General features: G+C 47.5%; 1 protein-coding gene across 4 annotated transcripts in view; it reads right to left on the minus strand.

Moving 5' to 3' along the window:
- Positions 1-20,609, minus strand: part of FANCI (FA complementation group I) — an 86,417-nt gene that overhangs the window by 872 nt on the left and 64,936 nt on the right. For 3 of the 4 annotated variants that reach the window (XM_004763759.2, XM_045067122.1, XM_045067124.1), the window contains 17 exons: positions 20,105-20,275; positions 19,791-19,912; positions 18,888-19,049; positions 18,142-18,321; positions 13,294-13,460; positions 12,868-12,944; positions 11,864-11,980; positions 9,411-9,462; positions 8,263-8,390; positions 8,097-8,165; positions 7,837-7,930; positions 7,281-7,468; positions 6,113-6,166; positions 5,971-6,030; positions 2,264-2,335; positions 959-1,054; positions 583-690 (listed from right to left, as the gene is read on the minus strand). In XM_004763759.2, coding sequence (XP_004763816.1) covers positions 583-690; positions 959-1,054; positions 2,264-2,335; positions 5,971-6,030; positions 6,113-6,166; positions 7,281-7,468; positions 7,837-7,930; positions 8,097-8,165; positions 8,263-8,390; positions 9,411-9,462; positions 11,864-11,980; positions 12,868-12,944; positions 13,294-13,460; positions 18,142-18,321; positions 18,888-19,049; positions 19,791-19,912; positions 20,105-20,275 — 1,917 coding nt within the window. The remainder of the gene's footprint in view (positions 1-582; positions 691-958; positions 1,055-2,263; positions 2,336-5,970; positions 6,031-6,112; positions 6,167-7,280; positions 7,469-7,836; positions 7,931-8,096; positions 8,166-8,262; positions 8,391-9,410; positions 9,463-11,863; positions 11,981-12,867; positions 12,945-13,293; positions 13,461-18,141; positions 18,322-18,887; positions 19,050-19,790; positions 19,913-20,104; positions 20,276-20,609) is intronic. The other variant, XM_045067123.1, reaches the window with a different exon arrangement.

A 20,609-nucleotide genomic window follows, 5' to 3' on the forward strand; every position in this document is an offset into this window, starting at 1 on the left:
AGGCAGGGGGTGAGAGAACAGGCGCCTCTGTGCCTCCCCGAGCCCCCTGACCGCATGGGGCCAGGTGCATTACTGCCTGCGGAGTGATACGTGAAGAATGCAGCTTTGAGCTCTCTGAGAAGCCGGCAGTGTGAACTTCCACCCTACACACACCTGAGCTGCGGCAGTACGGGGAGCTCCCTGGAGTCGGGTCTACAACCGCACAACTAAAGGGCACGGGGGCGGGGGACCTGGAAAAGCCGCACCCGAGCCAGGCAAGAGGAAGAGAGGTTCTACCAACTGGTTGCTGAGCCACAACCCTGGGGCTAGTCACCTTCCAGGGGTTCAGAAGGTCACGAGAAAGACCCATAGTAAGAACTTGTGTCCTCACCCCCATTCTGGAAAGGTCTGCCCCACCTGTGTGCCAATGTGGGGGACTCCCATGTGGTCTGAAATCCACAGCCCTTAGTGTCGGCCGTGCCGGCCTTGCCTTTTCCTCGGGGGGGGGGGGTCCTCCCCGCCCTCCTGGGCTGCTCCCATCGAGGCTACCCACAATCGGGGGGCGGCGGGCGTCCCGCGCTCTGGTTGGAAGCAGGCACTGACCTCTTCGGGTTCATCTGCCTCCTCATCCCGGAGAACCATGTCCAGGATGTTCCCTTTGATCTTGAAGTCTCGCGAGGTGCTGAGCTTCATGTGCTGCATCAGGTTCACCTAGGACAGGACCGGGCTGTGGGCATGTTCTCCTCCGGCCAGAACAGGCCCCGCCAGCAACGGCCTCAACAACCCTTCAGTTCCTCCTTAAAGCGCACACACCCATGGCCTTTTCCCAGAGTTCCCAAGTGATAGCTGAACTCAGGGCATCAGACCACGAGGAGCAAAGAGAGAGGGTTCTATTTTCTTTCCCACCACTCTGTGCTGCTTCAGTATGCGCAGCCCCTCCCAGGTCCGTGGGAACAGTGGCACGGCTGTGTGTGTTTACCTTGGACTTCTTCGAAAGGTGGATGAGGAATTTCTCATACTGCTCAATGGCGAAGATGAGATTAGGGATGGGCTTGGTTTCTCGGAGAACTCTGGCCTGCAGGGCAAAGAAGGGAAGACCTGAGTTTCAGATTCAGAGGTTTCTGAAGTGTCCTCTGAAGCAGTCGGCGGCAGGAGAAAGCTAGTCTGTCTGCCAATCAAACACAGGGTTCCTTATGTTCTGGTAACCTACGATTTCCGGCAGTTAATCTCGTCAGAGGACTGGAGAGAGCACTGAATCCCCGTCGATAATCCCCTGGGATTTACGGTTTTGTAGACCACCGGCTGAAAGAAGGGCCTCTTGGAGAAATCTGGTTGTGTCCCTGACCTGATACCCCAACACCAGGAGCTCATTCTGGTGCACACTGCTGTGTTTTTTTAATTTAATAAAGGCCACGAATGAGGATTTGGGGGGAAAAAAAAACATGACCTTGGAGATAATTCTGTATCTGAACATTAAACTTTTATTTTTCTCAGGCCTATGTCTTACAGTATGATGCACTGTCAAACCCATTTAGCTAGTCCACTTGGTAGGCATCTCGGTTTTTTCAGGACTTGCTTTTACAAACAACACCGCTAGGACCCTCCTGTACGCGGGCTTCTAGCCTCCACTCCTGTGGGAAAGGGCACGAGTGGGGTCGGAGCTCCTGAAATTCGGCAGTTGCCCCCAATGCTGCGGACGGGACCTTTGCCAGCAGCGTCCTAGAGCGACCTCGTCCGTGTTCCCGCCCTGCCCCTTTCATTTCCTTCAGGGAGCATCTACTGGGCTCATTAACTTTTCCTAAAACAACTCCCTCCCAATGAGAATCCTAAACCATTGTCATTTTTAAAGAAAAAGCTTAAGATGTTCGAGGGCTTCCTAAATAAAATATGTGGCTTTTGGTTCAGAGGGAAAAAACGCTCCTTCTGAACACAATCTGAGCTGAGCAGCAGCCCCACACACGTTTCGGTAAGAGCGTTACGAGCTACAAAGCACATGGCCCGCAGCTGACCAATCTAGGGCTCAGTACCCAGAGTTGTTTAACCACCGCCACTGCCATGACCAAGCGCAGGGCATTTTCATCCCCCCCAGGAATTGCTACCCGTTTCTGCAGGCTCCCCCGGCTCTGGACAACCACTAATGTACGTTCCATCTTTCTAGATCTGCCTGTCCTGGACCTGCCCTGTAAATGGAATCCCGCCACACGTGGGCTCCCAGGGACTGGCTTCTGTCCCTGCATGCAGTCACAGTTGCCCAGCACCGTGTCTGCGAGTGGCAGCTGCTTACCATGGCTGTGGCAACCGCGGCTGCTTTCCCCTTCTTCTCTCCTGTACATTTCAGGCTCTGACTTTTCTTGTTCTAAAGACACAGAAACAGATTCTCTCATTGCCGGAGATGATGGTGGTAACTTCCTAAGAATGCGATTACGGCAGAATATGGGGGGCCTCGTAAGGGGACCAAGTCTGGGCGAAGAGAGAACCAGTGGCAGATGCTGGAAAACGGGGAACATTTTGTAACGCTTTATGATCCTCAGATATTTTGGGGGTCTTGTTGGGAAGTTTACAATCTTGCTCTTAGTACTAGCACATGGAAGTGAAGGCAGGACTGACTGTTCTTACACCAGGCCAGCCAAAAGGTTGGTGACAATGGGGACTGTTAGGATGGCGGCAGGAATTCGATTTCCCCACGGGGCAGTTGGCTCCAAGGGTTTCCATGAAGGAGAGGAAACCAGAGGTGGCTCCCAGGGCCTTTCGTCTTTCCACTTAGGGACCGCAGACACGTCTCATGTGCCATGTGGTTACAAGCTTGAGGAAGGTTTAAAGATTCTAGGAACACGTACCTGTGTTGTCAGTATCGCAGAATAAAGAGCTTATTCTGGGCACAGAATAAGGGAGCCGAGGATAAGGCAGCAGAGAGTACAGACCCGCACCGCATGTGAGCTACACGAAACACGGGCACTTCTACCTGAAGGGGCGTTCTGTGCCTGCCTGTGGATGAACACGCCTGCCCCACGCCACAAGTCAGAGAATGAGAAACAGAGACCTGAAAATGGTGAGAAGTGTACCACTGGAACCACGGGAGAAGCAGGAGTCCATGTGGCATGTCCTGGAAACTGAGAAATGGCAGGGACTCGAGAGGGGCTGGTGTGAAGAAGTCTACTTTTAGCTTTGGAACACAGGGTAGAGGGCGAGGCCCTTTGAAGAGAGGGGCAGGGAGGCTGCCATAGACAGAACTCTGCTGAAACTCCTTCAATCAGTCCCTGTCCACTGCCCATTCCTGGTGATTCAGGAGGACTAAAAATCCCAGCTGGAGGAGGTATCTTTTATTTATTTTTTATTTTTAAAGATTTCACTTGTCAGAGAGAGCACAAGCAGGGGGAGTGGCAGGCAGAGGGAGAGACAGACTCCCCGCTGAGCAGGGAGCCTGACGTGGGGCTCAGTCTCGGGACTCTGGGATCATGACCCGAGCTGAAGGCGGATGCTGAACCAACTGAACCCCCCCCCCCACGCGCCCCAAGAGGTGTGAAGAGGCAAGCTCGGAGCAGGACGCTAAGGGGTTTGCAGTATTGGTTTTCGTTGCTTGTGTCCCACTGACAGAGACCCAAGGCTGTGCGGGGGAAAAAAGAAGCGGCTTTAAGAGAATAACAGCTCTCTGAATCACGTGGGAGATGCAATCCTGGTTTCTGGCTGAGCTGGAATTAAAGGAACCAGAGGCTTTTTGCCCAAGGTTGCTCACGAAGCACGTCTCACCGTCCGAGGAGAATGTCTGGCTGTGGATCAGCCGACTCGTGTATGGCTTCCAGTCAACCGCGGGTGCGGCTGGGGAGGGCAGCCTGAGAATTAGCGAACTGGTTTCTGTGTGATGCGGGGAAACAGTCTAGGAGAAGCCTGGAGACTCCCAGCAGACAGTGCTTGAGAATGGGCTGAGAAACACCAACTCAAGGCCCTCTAACAGCTCACACGCCCACCAGCGTCAGCGGGTCCTGGAGCAGGCGCTGGCCAAATCCAGTCCCTGCTTGTCTTGTCCGAGCCGCTGCCCAGGCGGCCTGACCTGCCCCTCTGTCACGACGGCAGAGGCGGGCAGCGTAACCGACCACAGCCTGCAACGTTTACTCTCTGGCCTCTTAGAGAAAACGTCTGCTGACCCCTGCCGTGGGGCCAGACTACCTGGGCTCAGTGTCTGCCTCTGGACTGGCTCTGTTCTTTGCATTCGCCTCTCCTCCTTTCCAGTTGCTTACAATGGGCAACTCCTGACTCACGAGGTAGTGAGGAGGATTAAGGGGCTGAGGGAGAGAAGCCTGACCTAACGCCAGGCCAGGATCCTAGAGAGCCCGGGGAAGGTTCTCTGCGTGTTCGCCGCTCTGGTAAAACGAATATGGTCTTACAGCACTAGTTTCCAAGCTGTACTCTTTGGACTGCTATTCTGCCAAACGGCACTTGTTATTTAAAAAAGGAAAAAAAGAAAAAAAGTTCTTGAACTTGAAAAGTACATGGAACGTATTTAATCAGCGTGGGACCTCTCGGCCACTTTGCTGTGCTCATGAGTACCGTGAATCTGCAAGGTGAGAAACATGTACAGGTACTTGCTCAGACTCCTCCTTTCTGAGGACTGTCTCAGTCTGTGCAGTTAACTCTGTGAAATGGGGCCTTCCTGGAGACGGGGAACTCCAAACCTAACCAAGGAGAGGAGGGATACATCCCCTATTCAGACAAGAGACGGGTCTGACAGGACGGCACCTACGTGAACATTTCTGAGCAAGCATGCACGCGAGATTAAAGGAGAGGCCAGAAGCAACAGCTTGGTGAGAGCAGGCCTACGCTGTTGCCAAACGGGAGGCCTGACCCAGATCGCAAGCGTGGTACAAAGGCAAGATGACAGAACCTTAGCTAGCAGCGCACGACTCGGAGCTCCTCTGGCCCAACCCAGGTGACCGGCCCCTGGGTCACGGATGCACCAGGGGAGGGGAGGGAGCCCCCTCTGGCACAGAATGAAACAGTTACCGATAGGAAGATGCATCTGTGCACAACCCAGAGGTAGAAAGCACGTGGGCACCGCTACAAAGCGGTCCCAATCCACCGCTGTAACAACTGGTTCTGGACTTTTGGCTGAGGTTGACTCAGTGCACATCTGCTCGGTTCGGTGAAGATGAGTAACGGCCCGTGATACTCTTCACTCGACCTGGGACTAAGTGGCCTCGGGAGACCGTGGGTCGTCATGTATTGAAGCCACAGGGTCTCAACTGGAGGTGATTTTGCCCTTTTGGGACATTTGGCAATTTCTAGGGGCATTTCTGGTTATCATAACTGGGGGCCGCTACTGGCATCTGGTGGATAGAGGCCAGGACGCTGCTAAATAACCCAGAATGCAGGTTAGAGGCCGCACATCAAGGAATTATCTGGCTCAAGAGATGTCCATAACGCAGAGGCCTACAATCCCCGTTTAATAAGCCAAAGTAACAATCGTCAGGTATGACAAGAACCTGGTGGGATCTGTGACTGGCGGACACTGAAAATTCCTCCTAGTCCTGCAGGAGCCCATTACTTTCTTCATTTAGGAGGAGGAGAAAGGGGTCTGGGCACCGGACAAGACTAGCCCATCTGCCCTCCACTCCGTGGAAGGGCTGGGCCCCCACGTACGCGCACCATCGGACGTCAGCCTTCACGTGCCCCCTGCTACTTTACTCACTCGCCGCAGGACAGCCCACGGCTTTAGAATCAATACAAACCAAGTCACAGTGCCAGCAGGCATGTTCCTTCCCTGCTCCAAATGCCAGCGGACCACTTTCTCCAAATTAAGAACTTTTTTCTTTGCATGACTAAAGGTTTCTTCGCTGTAAATACCTCAAGCCTTGGCTTCCACTTCCAAGTGAAACCTTTGGTTTACGGCAAATAGGGAAGAAACTGCATGGACACTGGGCTCCGGGACCACGCAGCCCCCCCGGAGACACAAGTCCCTTCCTCCAGGCAGATCTATTCCGGTACTGAGTCACTTACCTGTATGTAAGAAATGAAAGAATAGCATAGGGGGGTCAGATGAGAACCGGACAGTTTCACCTGCAGCAAAAGACAAGGAAACCAACGTAACTGCAGGAAGGGACGGCTTCCCCCATTCCCAGGAAAAGCATCTTCAACTCACCAGCTTTTCCATATTTTTCGGAATTCCTCCGGCGCTCTGACACACCTGGAGATACTAACCAAAGATTCCCAGATTAGCTGACATCCTCGGTCAACGTCCCCGTCCCCGGACGCCTGCAGCAGAGTCACGAGCTAAGGGAGTGGGACTCGCTGCTGGCAGCCGAGGGAAAGGAAACAAGCTCGCACGTTCATGGAGAATCCTAGCACTAGGCTGCCTCTGTTCCTTCCTCAAAGCTCCTGAGCCTCCCAGTCACAGACAACGAACGAAGGGCTTCCGTTTCTGACTCGTTATCTTACTGCCGTAAAAGCTCTTCAGGCCAGTGGCTCCTGCATCTAGAAAACCAGTGACTTTCCTGTTTTTCCTTTAAAAATGCCAGTAAAGAGAAGAGACTTTCAGTATTTCCAGCAGGGAAGTTTAAGAGACACACCGTGTGGCCAGAGCCGCACCTTCTGAGATGGCCATGCTGCTGCTTGGGGACACCACACGGCGGTCTACCGTCCTTTCTGGGTTGTCTAGGCCCTTCTAGGTATTTAACATGGATCACTGCTAGAATCAGAACCACATCACCCGTGCCTACTTCCTGCTGAGTGTCTGCTGAGGACCACAATTATTCCAAGTGCAGGAGAAGGGTTCCCTGCTGACAGACACTAGAGAGCATCAACTCAAACCCAGGGCAGAACATGCCTCGCATTTAAAATTAATAACCTTTCTCCCACCCATGCACCTGACCTGTAAGGCATTTAACACCTACTTGTTAAAGGAACAAAATAAGGAATAAACACCTCTTTAGTGCCCAGACTGGTTTGAAATAGTACCATTTTGCATGCAATGAAGTGTCTGCTGAATTCTACAGCCGTAGATTAGATTAAGTCCTAAAGAGGCACTCACTCTCAAGCGGATGCCACACACTTAATGCCCGCCCCCCCAAAAGGATGGGGGAGACCTCTAAAAGAAGATTTAGAATTACGCCGTCAACTGCTATTTTTTCCTGGCCTTTGGAGACACCCGCCACCCACTGACCAAACCAGAATCAAACCACAGCCTGCACAGGGGTAGGCAAGAGCTCTGCAAGGGGGTCTTCCCCCGCGGAGAGCGGGGCCCTGGCTGGGTCTCCAGCTGGCTGGGGCGACAGGGCAGGAGGGACGCGGGTCATCTCCCGGATACTCACATATCTAACAAGTGCTGTGAGAATGGTGTACATTTTGCAAAGGTCCTTTAACAAGATGTCCACACAGCTGCCCGATGGCAGGGCCGTCTGTACGAGCTCGTGGAAGAAGGTAAGCAGAGTTCCCAGCTGCATGATGATGGCTTTCTCGATGGGATGATGTGGGCGGGTTGCCTGAGAGGAGGGCTCTTCTGGGGGGAAATGAAATTGGCGCACTCAAAACCACTGACCTTATTTTCTAGTTAAAGTGAAGGAGATGTAGAAATCTACTAAGCGTGATGAAACGGGAAGTTTTTGCGGACAACGAGCATGCAATCCATCATGCACAGTCAATCAATAGCCCTTCTATCATAAGCCACACTACCGTCTACTTTTTCCATCGCACTGGAAATCCGGCTCAAGCCAACTAACAAACGAGCTGCACTTTCCCCCGCTCCCTGGCTTACGAGCTGCACTTTTACGCAACCTGGATTTTACACAATCTGGATTTTACGCAATCTGGATTCTGGGGACCCGCTCTCATCACAATCCTTGTGACTCCACCCTGAGCGCACCTTACCTGAGACAATTTCTTGGCTCACTTGTCCCTTAAGCTTGGTGATCAGCCAGTCCACTTCTTCTAGGACTTTTTCAGCCTGACTCAGAACAAGCAACTGTAAAAGAAAAGAAGGCCTGGCATGGCTCCCTGCGCGCAGCTGTTGGAGCAACAGAACCACCAGGTCCGTCCAGAAACACGAGCCACTACAGTGTGCTCTTCGCAGGGAGAAACATGGGAGGAATGACAAGGCCGTTTCCCATGGCTTGGTGGTCCACACTTACACACACAGTAGGAGCAGCTGTTCTCAAATTCACCATCGCGAAGTGGTCCGTTTTCTCTACCTCTACATCCTGAGGAGGCAGAGACAGAGGAGATGGGATTGCAGGAAGGCTGGGCCCCGAGCTCCAGCCCCAGTCAGCGTGTTGCAGCGAAGGCTCGCTGCCGTACCTCGTCTATGTCTCCGAGATGCCCATGGATGTCCTGGGACAAGTCACGCAGCAGGGTGACGGGACTCTTGTACAGAACGTGGAGGCTGAAGAGCAGATTCATCAAGCCCTTGCAAAACGAAGGGTCCTCTAAGAGTGGGAAGGAAAGAAAATGAAAAGGTAAGCTCTGACCCAGTCAGTCTTCAGGGGACAGGGGGCCTAACCAGAAATGCAGCCTGTCGCGTCCCACGTATGCTATCCCAGCACTGGACACAGTCGTCCAAGGCAGCTCTCCCACAAGCTACACTCCTGTCCACAGGGCCAAACAAGGCAGAGGTTTCCTATCATTCTCCGGTCACTGTTGCTGAGGAACTAGTGCCCAGATCAAGAAACAAAACACTACCAACACCTCCAGAAACCCCCTCCTACCTCACTTGCCCCAGCAAGGCACCTGCTCTCCTGACTTCTACCATCACATCTGGGGTGTCCGATTTTGAACCTGATCCAAATGGACTCATGCGGGAAGCATTCCCTCTCAACGGGTCTGTGCAATCCCTGCGTGTTGGGTGCTGGTGGCCTGCCATTCTCACAGCTGCTCAGGGTTCGGCTGCCTATGTGCATCGCCACGCCTTCACCCCTCCACTGCCGACCAACACGTGGGTTTGTTTCTACCTACGGACACAGTGCGGCCGGGAGAACCCGGTGGCCTGCAGGGCCCAGAGTGGGGCTGCTGGACCGTGAGCACACACCGCCCAACAGTCCTCCCGTTGGCTACACGAACGAGGCCTTCTGCTGGTGCTGAGTGGGAGGGCCGACCACTCTGTGTGCTTACCAGCCACGGGCATGGCTCTTTTTCATTTTGGTCACTCTAGTGACTGTGTAATGAATACCTTTCCTTTTTTTTTTTTTTTAAGGTTTTATTTATTTATTTATTTGACAGAGAGAAAAAGATCACAAGTAGGCAGAGAGAAGGGGGAAAGCAGGCTTCCCGCAGAGCAGAGAGCCAGATGCAGGGCTCGATCCCAGGACTCTGAAATCAAGACCTGAGCTGAAGGCAGAGGCTTAACCCACTGAGCCACCCAGGTGCCCCAGTACCTTTCCTTTTCTAAATACCATTTGGAAATGATGATTTTACATAAAGCCTAAAAGGAAACAAGGAAGGAAACTTACCCTGGTTGTTTTCCTTGCAAATCTTTGATGTCCAGGATAACATCTGCACAAACTAGAGAACATTCAGATATTAAAGAAACATGCCACGAGACAGACAAATCTAGCTGTTGTCAGACGACAAGACACCTTTCCAATTTTCATCACCTGCCAAAACGTGCGCCTGCATCTAAGGTGGAAATCTACTAACAGTGTAAAAATAAGCCAAGAATGATAAGAATTACAAATCCTTCTCTTGTAATGCAGTAACATCTGACTCAATTCTCAAAGTCTGTGCGCTCATGAAGGGCTGAAGGTTCTGGCATCTAGGCTCTTGCCCTCTAAGCTTCCTCCTCCCACTCCCACCATGGTCCAGGGCTAACGCGCCTTTCCCTTTCCCATGCCTCACACACTTCACATCGGAGACATCTTTAAGGAGGTCAGTCTGCCGGGGAGATGCAGGGGACGAGAGTAAGATCTGGCTATGAAGAGAGCAGGATCAGCCTCTAGGAGCCGGAAGGCCAGAGGAGGCTAGAAAGGAGCAAGGGAAAAAAGGAAGCAGCAGCACCCCAAACGGAGTTTTCTCAGGTAAGGAGAGGAGGCTCTAGGTCTTGGGACAGCAGGGCCCTGCGCTGCCAGACGCACATTCGAGCTCAATTCAGCAGCTCTTTGGAACAGGTTTTCAGCCATAAAGGCAAAGAAATGCAGTACGCTTAAGTACAGTAATAACTCAAAGTTTGACCTCTTGGGGTAAAAAATAAATTCAGAGGCTAATTCTGAAAGGTCTCTGTGAACGGATGTAAAAAGGTCTCCAGAACACGGTGTTAAAGTAATAAGCAGGAGGCAAACAAGCTTTTGCACGAAGACGGACAGGGCTGGGAATAAGAATCCATGTTCATATTTGCTTCCGCAGGAATAAAGAAACTCTTGAAGGACACATCAGAAACGAAAAAGGTTATTTACTTATTTGGGCGGAAAGAACGGAGCAGGTGTCCGAGGACAGGGGCAGCAGGAAGACCGTTCGCTGCGAATCTTACCATTTCCGGTTCTCAAATGACAGGACTTTACTATCCATTCAAAATGAAACTTTAAAAAATTTGGGCGAGAGTACCTCAAGTTACAGGGCTAGGTGGTTCATGCATTTTGAATGAGAAAAATTATCCTGTATCTATGAGCCTTTCCAAGTCCATCTACTTTCCTCAAACCTCCCCCAGCCCGCTGCCCCCGTGGCTGTTTCCTTCCTCGTGTTCTGTTTGCTGCAGCAGCAGGAAACAAGGAGGCGGAAGGCAGAGCGGGAGGAGCGGCCGCTGCTAGGACGACAGAAATGGCTGGGAAGAGAGACTTTCTCTGGGCCACGGGGAGTAGGAACAGGACGCTAGGGCTGGCTTTGCAGCACTCCGGCACCGCCCAGGCTACAGTCCGCTCAAGACTAGCTCTTCTGGAGGCAAGGGCTCACGTGGGGAGCCGGTCTTCCTCACGGATCGGGAAGCAGATGTGGTCGGAGCACACAGCCCGAGGCATCAAGGGTGCTCTACGGCATCCTACAGGGGAATTGCTCCACAATGGATCAGACCTACAAAACGGGGCCCCTCTCTTCCCTGTGTGTGAGTGCTCAGGTGGTCCACGTTTCTACGGACGTGTGCTTACCTACGTGCACATACACACAAGCCATCTCACAGAGTTCCTTCTGCTTTGGGATTATAGTCACGCTTTCTGACTTAATCCCCTTTTGCTGAATTTCTCCCAAACTTCGTACCAGCTGACCTTGCTGAGAAGGTCAAGTGCTCCATGTCAGCTACCTTCATGATAATTCATACACTTTCCTCTTAGAAAAGAGCAAACATCAAGAGTGAGTAAAAACACAAGCTAAGAAGGTTGAAGTAACCAAAGATAAACAAGATCTTTTTTCCAGAGTGCTCACTGCTGACAAGGGTCAGGGCAGCAGCCAAACCAAGAGCCGTGTATGCTCATGCCCTCCACGGCTGCACGTAATTACGTCATGGTAGAAGCACCATATGAGAAAGGGTGCACTTTCCAGATCTTCTACTACTTAGAGATATAAAGAGGACAGTTAGATATATACAGTTGATCCTTGAAAACTACAAGGGTTAGGGGCACTGACCCCCTTAGCAGTCGAAACTCCATGGAGAACTTCTAACTCCTCAAAAACGTCACTACTGATAGCCTGCCATACCCATCGTATCAGTTGTCAAGTAGCACTTATTCTGTATGTTGTATGTATTATATACTGTATTCTTACAATAGGTAGGCTAGAGAAAGGAAAAGGTTATCGAGAAACTCATCAGGAGAAAAGATATTTACAGTACTGTGCTGTATTTATCAGAAAAAAATCCAGGTGTAAGGGGACCCACAGAGTTCCAGCCTGTGTTACTCAAGGGTCAACTGTACGTCTAAGATGCAGGACTCCTGGCCTTCTGAGGGGGGCTGCCGGAGGGCTGCAGCAGCAGTGCTCCTACCTGAGGGGAGGAGGGCTCCAGCAGCTTGGACAAGTTGGAGAGAACAGTGACTAGCAGGAGGGCTTCTTTGCTGTTGAAGTCTTCCTCTTGGCTGCTAAGTAAGTTCAACAGAGACCTCTGGGAAAGGAAGGTACACGCGGAAACGTTAGCAGGCATGTTCCTGTCACGGAGAAGAGACATCTAGCCAGAGACTCCTAAGGCCGGGACAGAAAGGATTCAAAGCGATCAAAATCCCAAGGGGACAAAGCCTGAAAATAAACCTGGATTGAACAAGTCATTTCCTACCCTGTTCTTGACCCAAATCTGAGTGTTCCCTTGAAAACTATGGACTCCTCCTCCTCTAACCCTCTGCCAAATGGGCGTTAGGAATGAACAATGCAGTGCGCCCAACTTTGGAAGGCTCGTAACCCTCTGAGGCCCTCCGCGGACGTCGGGCATGGACGGTGCCCCGGCCCCAGCTCTGCCCCGCCTTCCCTTGCCCTGTCTCCCTCTCGCCACCTGAAATCCTCTTTTATCTGTCAGCCGCTCTCCCCACTCAGGGAAAGCTCTCCAGGGGGAGGGATTTTGTTTTTCTCCTGTTACACCCCCAACACCTAGAACAGTCCCTGGCACATAGCAGGAGCTCTGTAATTGTATGTTAAAGAAATCCTCTGTGACAGAAGATCCTGATATTGTGACAACCACTGGTTAGAGACTGGCAGGCTTTACTGTCCGGTCTGTGCAATCCGACGAAGCCAGACCATACCACACGCATGAGGCAAAGACATGCTCCATACACTAATGGGCCCCCGGCCACCTCTTCTTATCAACTCAGTGACTCTCGGAGGCGACGGTGCCACAGGCCATTACCTTCACGCACAGAGCTATGTCCTGCTGGTTTGGATGATGACCCAGAAATCCCAACCTTCTCGCTCGCTGTCTGCCCGCCCCCACCAGCTGGCCCAGCCGACAGTTCCCCTGCAGGGCCCTCAGGCAAGCAGGGCAGCGTGCCCGGGGCCTCCTACCTGGAACTGCCGGATCTGGAACGCTGCTCTGTGACTGATGCTGTCTTCCGCCTCTTCTCCCTCATTATCTGTGACATCTAGGAAAGGAAAAGAATGTGATCTTCTTTGAAATGGACGGACTTCCTATGCTTTTTTGGCCTTTTAACATTAAGCCAAAATTTTAGAAAGCCAAAAAAAAAAGTAAGTCTGGGGGCAGATTTAAATGTATTCCTAACGCTCTGCAATTTTGTAGCACTATCTTTCAATTTGCAGTCACGTGTAAAAGCCGGTAAATGCCAATTCTGAATCCACTAGATGTCACTCCTTAGCAACAAACATTAGGACTGCTCTCAGGTGTCCTCTGGTACATGAGCAAATAGAATCTAGAGGTTTGGTTAAGAAAGAGAAACCCACAGGAAGCCAATTTAGCAAAGCTGAAATGCTCACCCAGAGCCCTGAGAAAGTGGTGGGTCTTGGGCTGATAGAACAGTGACACAGCACCGAGGACCTTCTGCAAGCCCTCCAAGCACAGCAGGGAGATGCTCTTCCCTTTCTCTTTCTTTCCTAGATCTTCCACTGAAGTAGGGATGGAGGTGTATCTCCAAAGTAAGACCCTGAGGAAAAGAAAAGTGGTTAAGCAGAGATTTTATTTTTAAGTCAGCTCTACATCCAACATTGGGCTGGAACTCATGACCCCGAGATCCAGAGTCGCACATTCTACTGGCGGAGCCAGATGGGCGCCCCAGAGAAGTGATTTTATTAATGTCAGGTTCAGGGAGGTACAGTTTTATATGCCATAAAATTCATATCCTGTACATGTACCGTTCAATGCATTTTAACAAACTTATACAGTTGTGTAATCATCCCCACACCCAAGGTATTTCTGTCATCCCAAAAGCTCCCTTACACCGCTCTGTACCCCGCCGCCGATTTTCCAGTCACTGATCTGATTCCTCTCTATGCTTTTGTTATTTACAAAACAGCAGGTAAAAATGGTAGCTCTTCAGAGTCTAGTCTGCTACTAGCATGTGCTTCTGAGAGTCAGCTGTGTGGCAGCATGTGTGGGTGGTTTATCCCCTTTATGCTAAGTAGCATTCCCCTGCACACATGCACCAGTTTCTCCACTCAGCTGGATAGGATGTGGGAGTTGTTTGCAAGTTCTATTATGGACAGAGCTACAAATCACAAACCTTTATATGGACAGATGCTTTCACTTCTTTTGGGTAAATACCTAACAGTGAAATGTGTAGCTCATACTAGGTGCGTGCTTAACTTCTGAAGAAAATGCCAAACTGTTTTCTCAAGCGGTCGTACCTTTTTACATTTCCATCAGCGGTGTAAGAGTTCAAATGCCTCCATATCCATGATATTTTGGTATTGTCAGTCTTTTTGTTATGTTTTAGTTCATGAACGAATTATTGTGTGTCCTTATTTGCCACCTACTGGTCTTCTTTTAAAGTAGCTGTTCAAATACTTTGCCCATTTTTAAGTTTGGTTGTTTGCTATCTTAAACTTATTTAAGCTTGAGAGTTCTTTATATACTCTGGCTACCAGTCTTTCATTAGACATGTGCTTTGCAAATATTTCCTCATCTGTGACTTGTCTTTTAATCTCCTTAAGAGTGCTTTTCAAAGAGCACAGTTAAATTTCTTTTTTTTAAAATATAGCTTGTGCTTCTGGTGCTCTAAGAAATCTTTATCTAAAATAAGATCACGAAGATTTTTCTGTTTTCCCCTAGATGTTTTACAATTTTTGGTTTTACATTTATGTCTCTGACCCATTTTAAGTTAAAGTTAATTTTTTATGATGTGTGGAATGAATAAAGGTTCATTGTTTTGAAAAGTGGATGTCCAGCTGTTCTGAGGTGCTTGAGTGGCTCAGTTGTTAAGTGTCTGCTTTCAGCTCAGGCCCTGATCCCAGAGTCCTGGGATTGAGCCTGGCACAGGGCTCCCTGCTCAGTGGGGAGCTTCTTCTCCCTCTCCCCTTCCCCCTGCTTCTGTTCCCCCTCTCACTGTCTCTTGTCAAGTAAATAAATAAAATCTTTACCAAAAAAAAAAAAGGATGTCCAACTGTTTCAAAACCATTTGTTGAAAGAATTTTTTTCTCCATTAAATTACTTTATCACCGTTGTAAAAAACCAAATGAATGTATTTGTGGGATCTACTTCTGTTCTACTCTGCTCCTCTGATTCTGCCAATATGACACGATCTTAAATAAAGTAACTTGATATGACTTGAGAGCAGGTAGTGTGAGTCCTTTAACTTGGTTCTTTTATTTCAAACTTGTTTTAGTTAATCTAGGTCCTTACCTTTTCCACATAAATTTTAGAGTCATCTTGTGAATTACTAAAATAAAGCTTGATAGAATTTTGATTAAAATTGTGTTGAGGGCACCTGGGTAGCTCAGTTGGTTAAGCCACTGCCTTCAGCTCAGGTCATGATCCCAGAGTCCCGGAATCGAGTCCCATATCGGGCTTCTCCTGCTCTGCAGGGAGCTTGCTTCTCCCTTTCCCTTGGCCTCTTCCCCTGTTTGTGCTCTCTCGGTCAAATTAATAAATAAAATCTTAAAAAAATAAATAAATAAAATTGTGTTGAATCTATGGGTCAATCTGCAAAGAATTCACACCTTGACAATACTGAATCTTCTAATCTGTGGACATTTTTACATTTTACATAAAATCCATCTTTACATTTACTTGGGTCTTCTTTGTGCTCTAATGCTTGAGTTTTCATCACATAAATCTTACATGTTAGATTTGCAAGTAAGTTCACATTTTGTGATGTTACTGTAAATGGTCCTGTTTTTAAACTTCAATTTTCAATTGTTCACTGCTAGCATGTAAATAAAAATACAATTTTAAAAATACTGCCCTTGCTTTCTGCAACCTTGCTAAATTGCTCACTTAATACATCTAGTAGCTTTTTAAAAATGTCTTTGGAATTTTTTATGCAGACAACCATAATATCCCTGAAGACCCTATTATTTCTTCCTTCCCACTGTGGATGCCTTTTATTTCTTTTTCTTGTCTTACTGCACTGGCTATGCCTCCAGTATAATGCTGAACAGCAACAGTGAGAGCACAGGGGAGAAAGCATTCAGTCCGTTTAATCATTAAGTACGCTGCTGACATAGGTTTTCGTGGATTGATAAAATTCTCTTTTATTCCTAGTTTGCTCAGAGATTTGATCACAAATTTATGTTGAATTTTCTGCATCTAGTGAGATGATCAGAGTGTTTTCCTTTAGTCTGTTGATATGAATTATGACTCATTTACACATTTTGAGCCAACTTTGCATTCCCGAGAAAATATTGTGCTTAATTACATCATCCTTCTTACAACTACTGGGCTTAACTTGCTAATATTTTTTATATGTATATTCATAAGGGAAATTGGTCAGTTTTCTTACGATGTCTTTGACTGGGTTTTGCATTGGGGAACTGCAGGCCTCATAAATGAGTCAGGACATGTTCCCTCCTATTTTCTGGAAGAGTTTGCATAAATTGGTATTCTTTCTTTCTTCCTTTTTTTTGTGGGGGGCGGGGGGGAGAAGGGAAAGGGAAAATCTTAAGCAGGCTACACATCTAGCACAGAGTCTGATGCAGGGCTTGATCCCATGACCCTGAGACCATGTTCTGAGCCGAAATCAAGAGACCGATGCTTAACCGACTGAGCCACCCAGGTGCCCTATATAATTTCTTCCTTAAATATCTGACAAATTTCATCAGTAAGACATCTAGGTACAGAGTTTTCTTTGAGGGAAAATTTTGAACCACAAATTCAATTTCTTTTTTTTTTTTTTTAAGATATTATCATTCTGTTGAAGTTTTTATTTATTTGCTTTGACAGAGAGCACGCATGCAAGCACAAGCAGGGGGAGTGGCAGGGCAAGGGAGAAGCCAGCTCCCTGCTGAGCAAGGAGCCGGATGTGGAAGTCAATCCCAGACCCTGGGATCATGACCTGAGCTGAAGGCAGATGCTTAACTGACTGAGCCACCCAGGCATCCTAAAAGATTATGATTTTAAACAATCTCTACACCCAACGTGGGGCTCGACTTACAAACCCCAAGATCAAGAGTCACATGCTCCTCTGACTACCCAGCCAGGCACCTCTCAATTTCTTCAAATAGGCACAGGATAATTCAGTTTACCTATTCCAGAGTTCAAAAAAATTTGTCCATTTAAGCAATCCCGTTTATTAGCATACTGTTACTACAATTTTTACTGTCTGTAGAATCTATAGCTACTATCTCTTCTTCCTCATATCTGATATTTGTAATTGTATCTTCTCTCTTTCCCTCATCAGCCTGGTTACAATTTATTGCATTTACTGATCTCAAAGAATCAGCTTCTGGTTTTATTCATTTTTCTCTGTTGTTTCTTTTTTCAATGATTCTATTTTGTCTTTATTACTTCCTTCTACTAACTTTCATTTTAATCTGTTCTTCTTTTCTTAATGTGGAAATGTACAGATTTGATTTTTTTTCCTAATGTAACCACTGACAGTTACAAATTTCTACCTAAGCACTGCTTTAGCTGAATCATACAAATTTTGAAATGTAGTGTTCATTTTCATTCTATTCAAAGTATTTTCTGACTTCTGACTCCCTCTCTACGAGTTATTTAGAAATGCACTTAATTTCCAACCATACAAGGATAATCCAGTTGTTTAAAAAAAGATCATTAAAAATTAAAAATACTTTGCTACTGCTTTCTTGTTTAATTCTGTTGTGCTCAGAGAACATACTGATTTCTATTTTTAAAATGTGTTGTTTTATGGCCCAAAACAGGGTCCATTTTGATGAACATACCATTGCACATTAAAAAAAAAAGTGCATTCTGAAGCTGTTGTTCAATATTGTATAGATACCCATGAAGTCAAGCCGGATGAAAAGTGCGGCTCAAGTCTTCTAGGTCCTTCTTGATATTCTACCTACCAGTTCTCCACTGGTTCCTGACGGGGGATGAGCTATTTTTATCCCCTTCAGTGCTATCAGTTTGTGCTTCAAGCATTTTGGTCCTTTGTTCTTGGGTGCAGATACAGCTAAAATTGTTATGTCCACCTGCTGATGAATTAGTCATGAGGTAACAGGCCTCTTTATTCCTGGTAAGAAAGTAACATTTTCTATGTGCCTAATGCTCCACAGCAAAGCAGGACTAGAAAAAAAAGACCCAGAACCAGTGAGTGCACTTTTAAGGCATGCCCAAGTTCAAACGGCCTTCAACTCCTCCCCCAACTTCCCCTGTTGGAGATTCCACAGCAAGTGGAACAGGTTTCTGAGGGGACAGTGACTTACCGTGTTATATCACAGAGATTCTGAAAGACCTTCTCCGGGTTTTGGCCATCAGGGCCACTCACATGTCCCGTTTCCTTGAGCTGCTGTACCTTCTGCAGGGCTGCGCTCACCGCGTGGCGCATAAACTCGTTGCTGGACCTCAGAACAGAAAGGCTCTCTTCGTGGCTTTGGGTACTGTCCCTAGAGAGAGAGAGAGAAGAGATTCTGTTACTGCTACTGGGATCCGGAATTCGGTTTTAAGAGCAGAACCTAGGAAGCTCTTAACCACAGCCTCCAGGCAGCCCATGCCGGCCACTGCCACAGCTTCTTTTTACGACCCTCCTTCTCAGGGTGACCTCCTTTCCTCCCCTCCCCCAATTCCTTTACTTGGGAAGATTTAAATGCCAGTTTCCTACATGTTTTGTTACTGTTGTTCCTTTTTCAATTCATTGGTTTTTCTTTCTTCCCTTTTTATCTGTTACAGTGTTCAAGCTACTCACGTTGATTTTCCTAGAATACCTTACTGTGATCCATTCCTAACTTTTCGTCAGTAGGCCACTGTTTCTAAATTTTTTCTATTAATAATTCAAGGTAGTTCTTTAAAGGAAGACCTAGAATTTGCCAGCTTTCATGTCAAGAAGCTTACAAACCTCCTGACTTATTTATTACATATACACTCAGAACTGGGAATCCAAACTAGGTAATACTAGTAAACCTGTTAACTATCTTTACTGCACAGATGTCTTTAAGCACTGTTACAAACTTACCTGAAGAGAGCAGTGAGCAGATCAGACACAAATTTCATGGACCAAAAACTTTCCATTTTGTTGGCCGTTTTAGTTTTGCCTTTACCAGCTTTCTCGTTAAGGATGTCAGAGAGTTTCTTGTAACACATAAATAAGCTCAGAACCTCCTCAAACTTGTTCTTACTATATAAAAGGTATAAAAGGAAAGAGACCATTAAGGTCAAGCATCAGAATACTGTGGTTTACTTTCACAGCCAATAATAAGAACATCACAATGTTTCTTCAGATGTTCTCTTTTAAACACATTATAAATGAATTAATTGGCATTAAGTTCCAGATCTCTCTAATTCATCTGTGTTATTTTCTTCCTCTCTTATTTCTACCAGTCAAGGCTGAGCATGAAAGTCCAATACTACCAACCAAACCAAATTTCTCTATTGAAGTCAGAACTTCTTGAGTTCAGGGTCTGGGAACTTGGAATAAATGAAAGCCTGCCACCCCTGTGGTGTATGTTTGGTGTCCTCTGGTAGAAAGAGCAGTCTGGTCTTAGGCTAGATGTCCACGTAAGAGACAGTGTCACAGCCTGTGGTCTGTCCAGTGCCCACTGTACTGTCAGAGTTAAGAAACAAACAAACAGGGGCGCCTGGGTGGCTCAGTAGGTTAAGCCTTTGCCTTCGGCTCAGGTCATGATCAGGGTCCTGGGATCGAGCCCCGCTTCGGGCTCTCTGCTCAGCGGGAAGCCTGCTTCCCTCTCTGTCTCTGCCTGCCTCTCTGCCTACTTGTGATCTCTGTCAAATAAATAAATAAAATCTTAAAAAAATAATAATAATAATATAATTTAAAAACAAACAAACAAACAAACAAAAAAGCACAACATAAAACGGGAGTATTCAAATTGCAAAAAGAGTTGTAGCAATACCTTACCTAAAATTACTTATGGAGAAATTATATTCTATTAGAACCTCACAAATTCCCATCACAAGAGAAGCACAGATATTGTTTTTGATGCCAACACCAGTGCTCTGAGAAAAATCTGCTGATTTATCCTAAAAGAGACAAGGTAAAGATTAATGAGCTACGGGGGCGCCTAGCTGGCTCAGTGAGAAGAGCGAGCAAATCTTGATTTCAGGGTTGTGAGTTCAAGCCCCATATTGGGTACGGAGTTTACTCAAAAATAAAATCTTTAAAAAAATTAGTAAGCTACTAAAAACCTACATCACCTGAGATTAAGCAATTACCAGTTCAAAGTCCTCTAGTTCACTCTTAATCATTCTACTAGTAATAGACTCCAACATATCCTCTAACTCTTGGTAGAACTCTTCTTCCTCCTCCTCTTCTTCCTGCTGTAGGGGCATCACTCTACTCTTATACCAGACCAAACAGTGCTGGACACAACACAGCAGATGATCCTGTAGAAGAAAATAGTAAACATTTTTGAGTGTTTAAGGGACAACTTAGGAGGCTGTGGGTAATCAACAGATAAAATTCTTACCCATAAGGCTAAAAGAAGTTCCTCATTAGCATCACAAACTAAGTCAACCCCAATTAGCAAAACTGGAAAAAATTGAACCAACAAAGGCATCCTTTCCGGACCTTTCCCCAAAACTGGCTTTGTGAGTACTTGACACCTCAGACAGCAACATCAGAATGTGCTACTTCTGATCTGGTGGAAATACCATGGAGACTGTAAAGTGAAATTCTCTGACCCTTGAGTCCCACAGGCTGTTTTAAAGACAGGGGCTT

Source organism: Mustela putorius, unplaced genomic scaffold (assembly GCF_011764305.1).
Source record: "Mustela putorius furo isolate JIRA1106 unplaced genomic scaffold, ASM1176430v1.1 tig00003875_pilon_pilon_pilon, whole genome shotgun sequence".
NCBI lineage: Eukaryota > Metazoa > Chordata > Mammalia > Carnivora > Mustelidae > Mustela > Mustela putorius.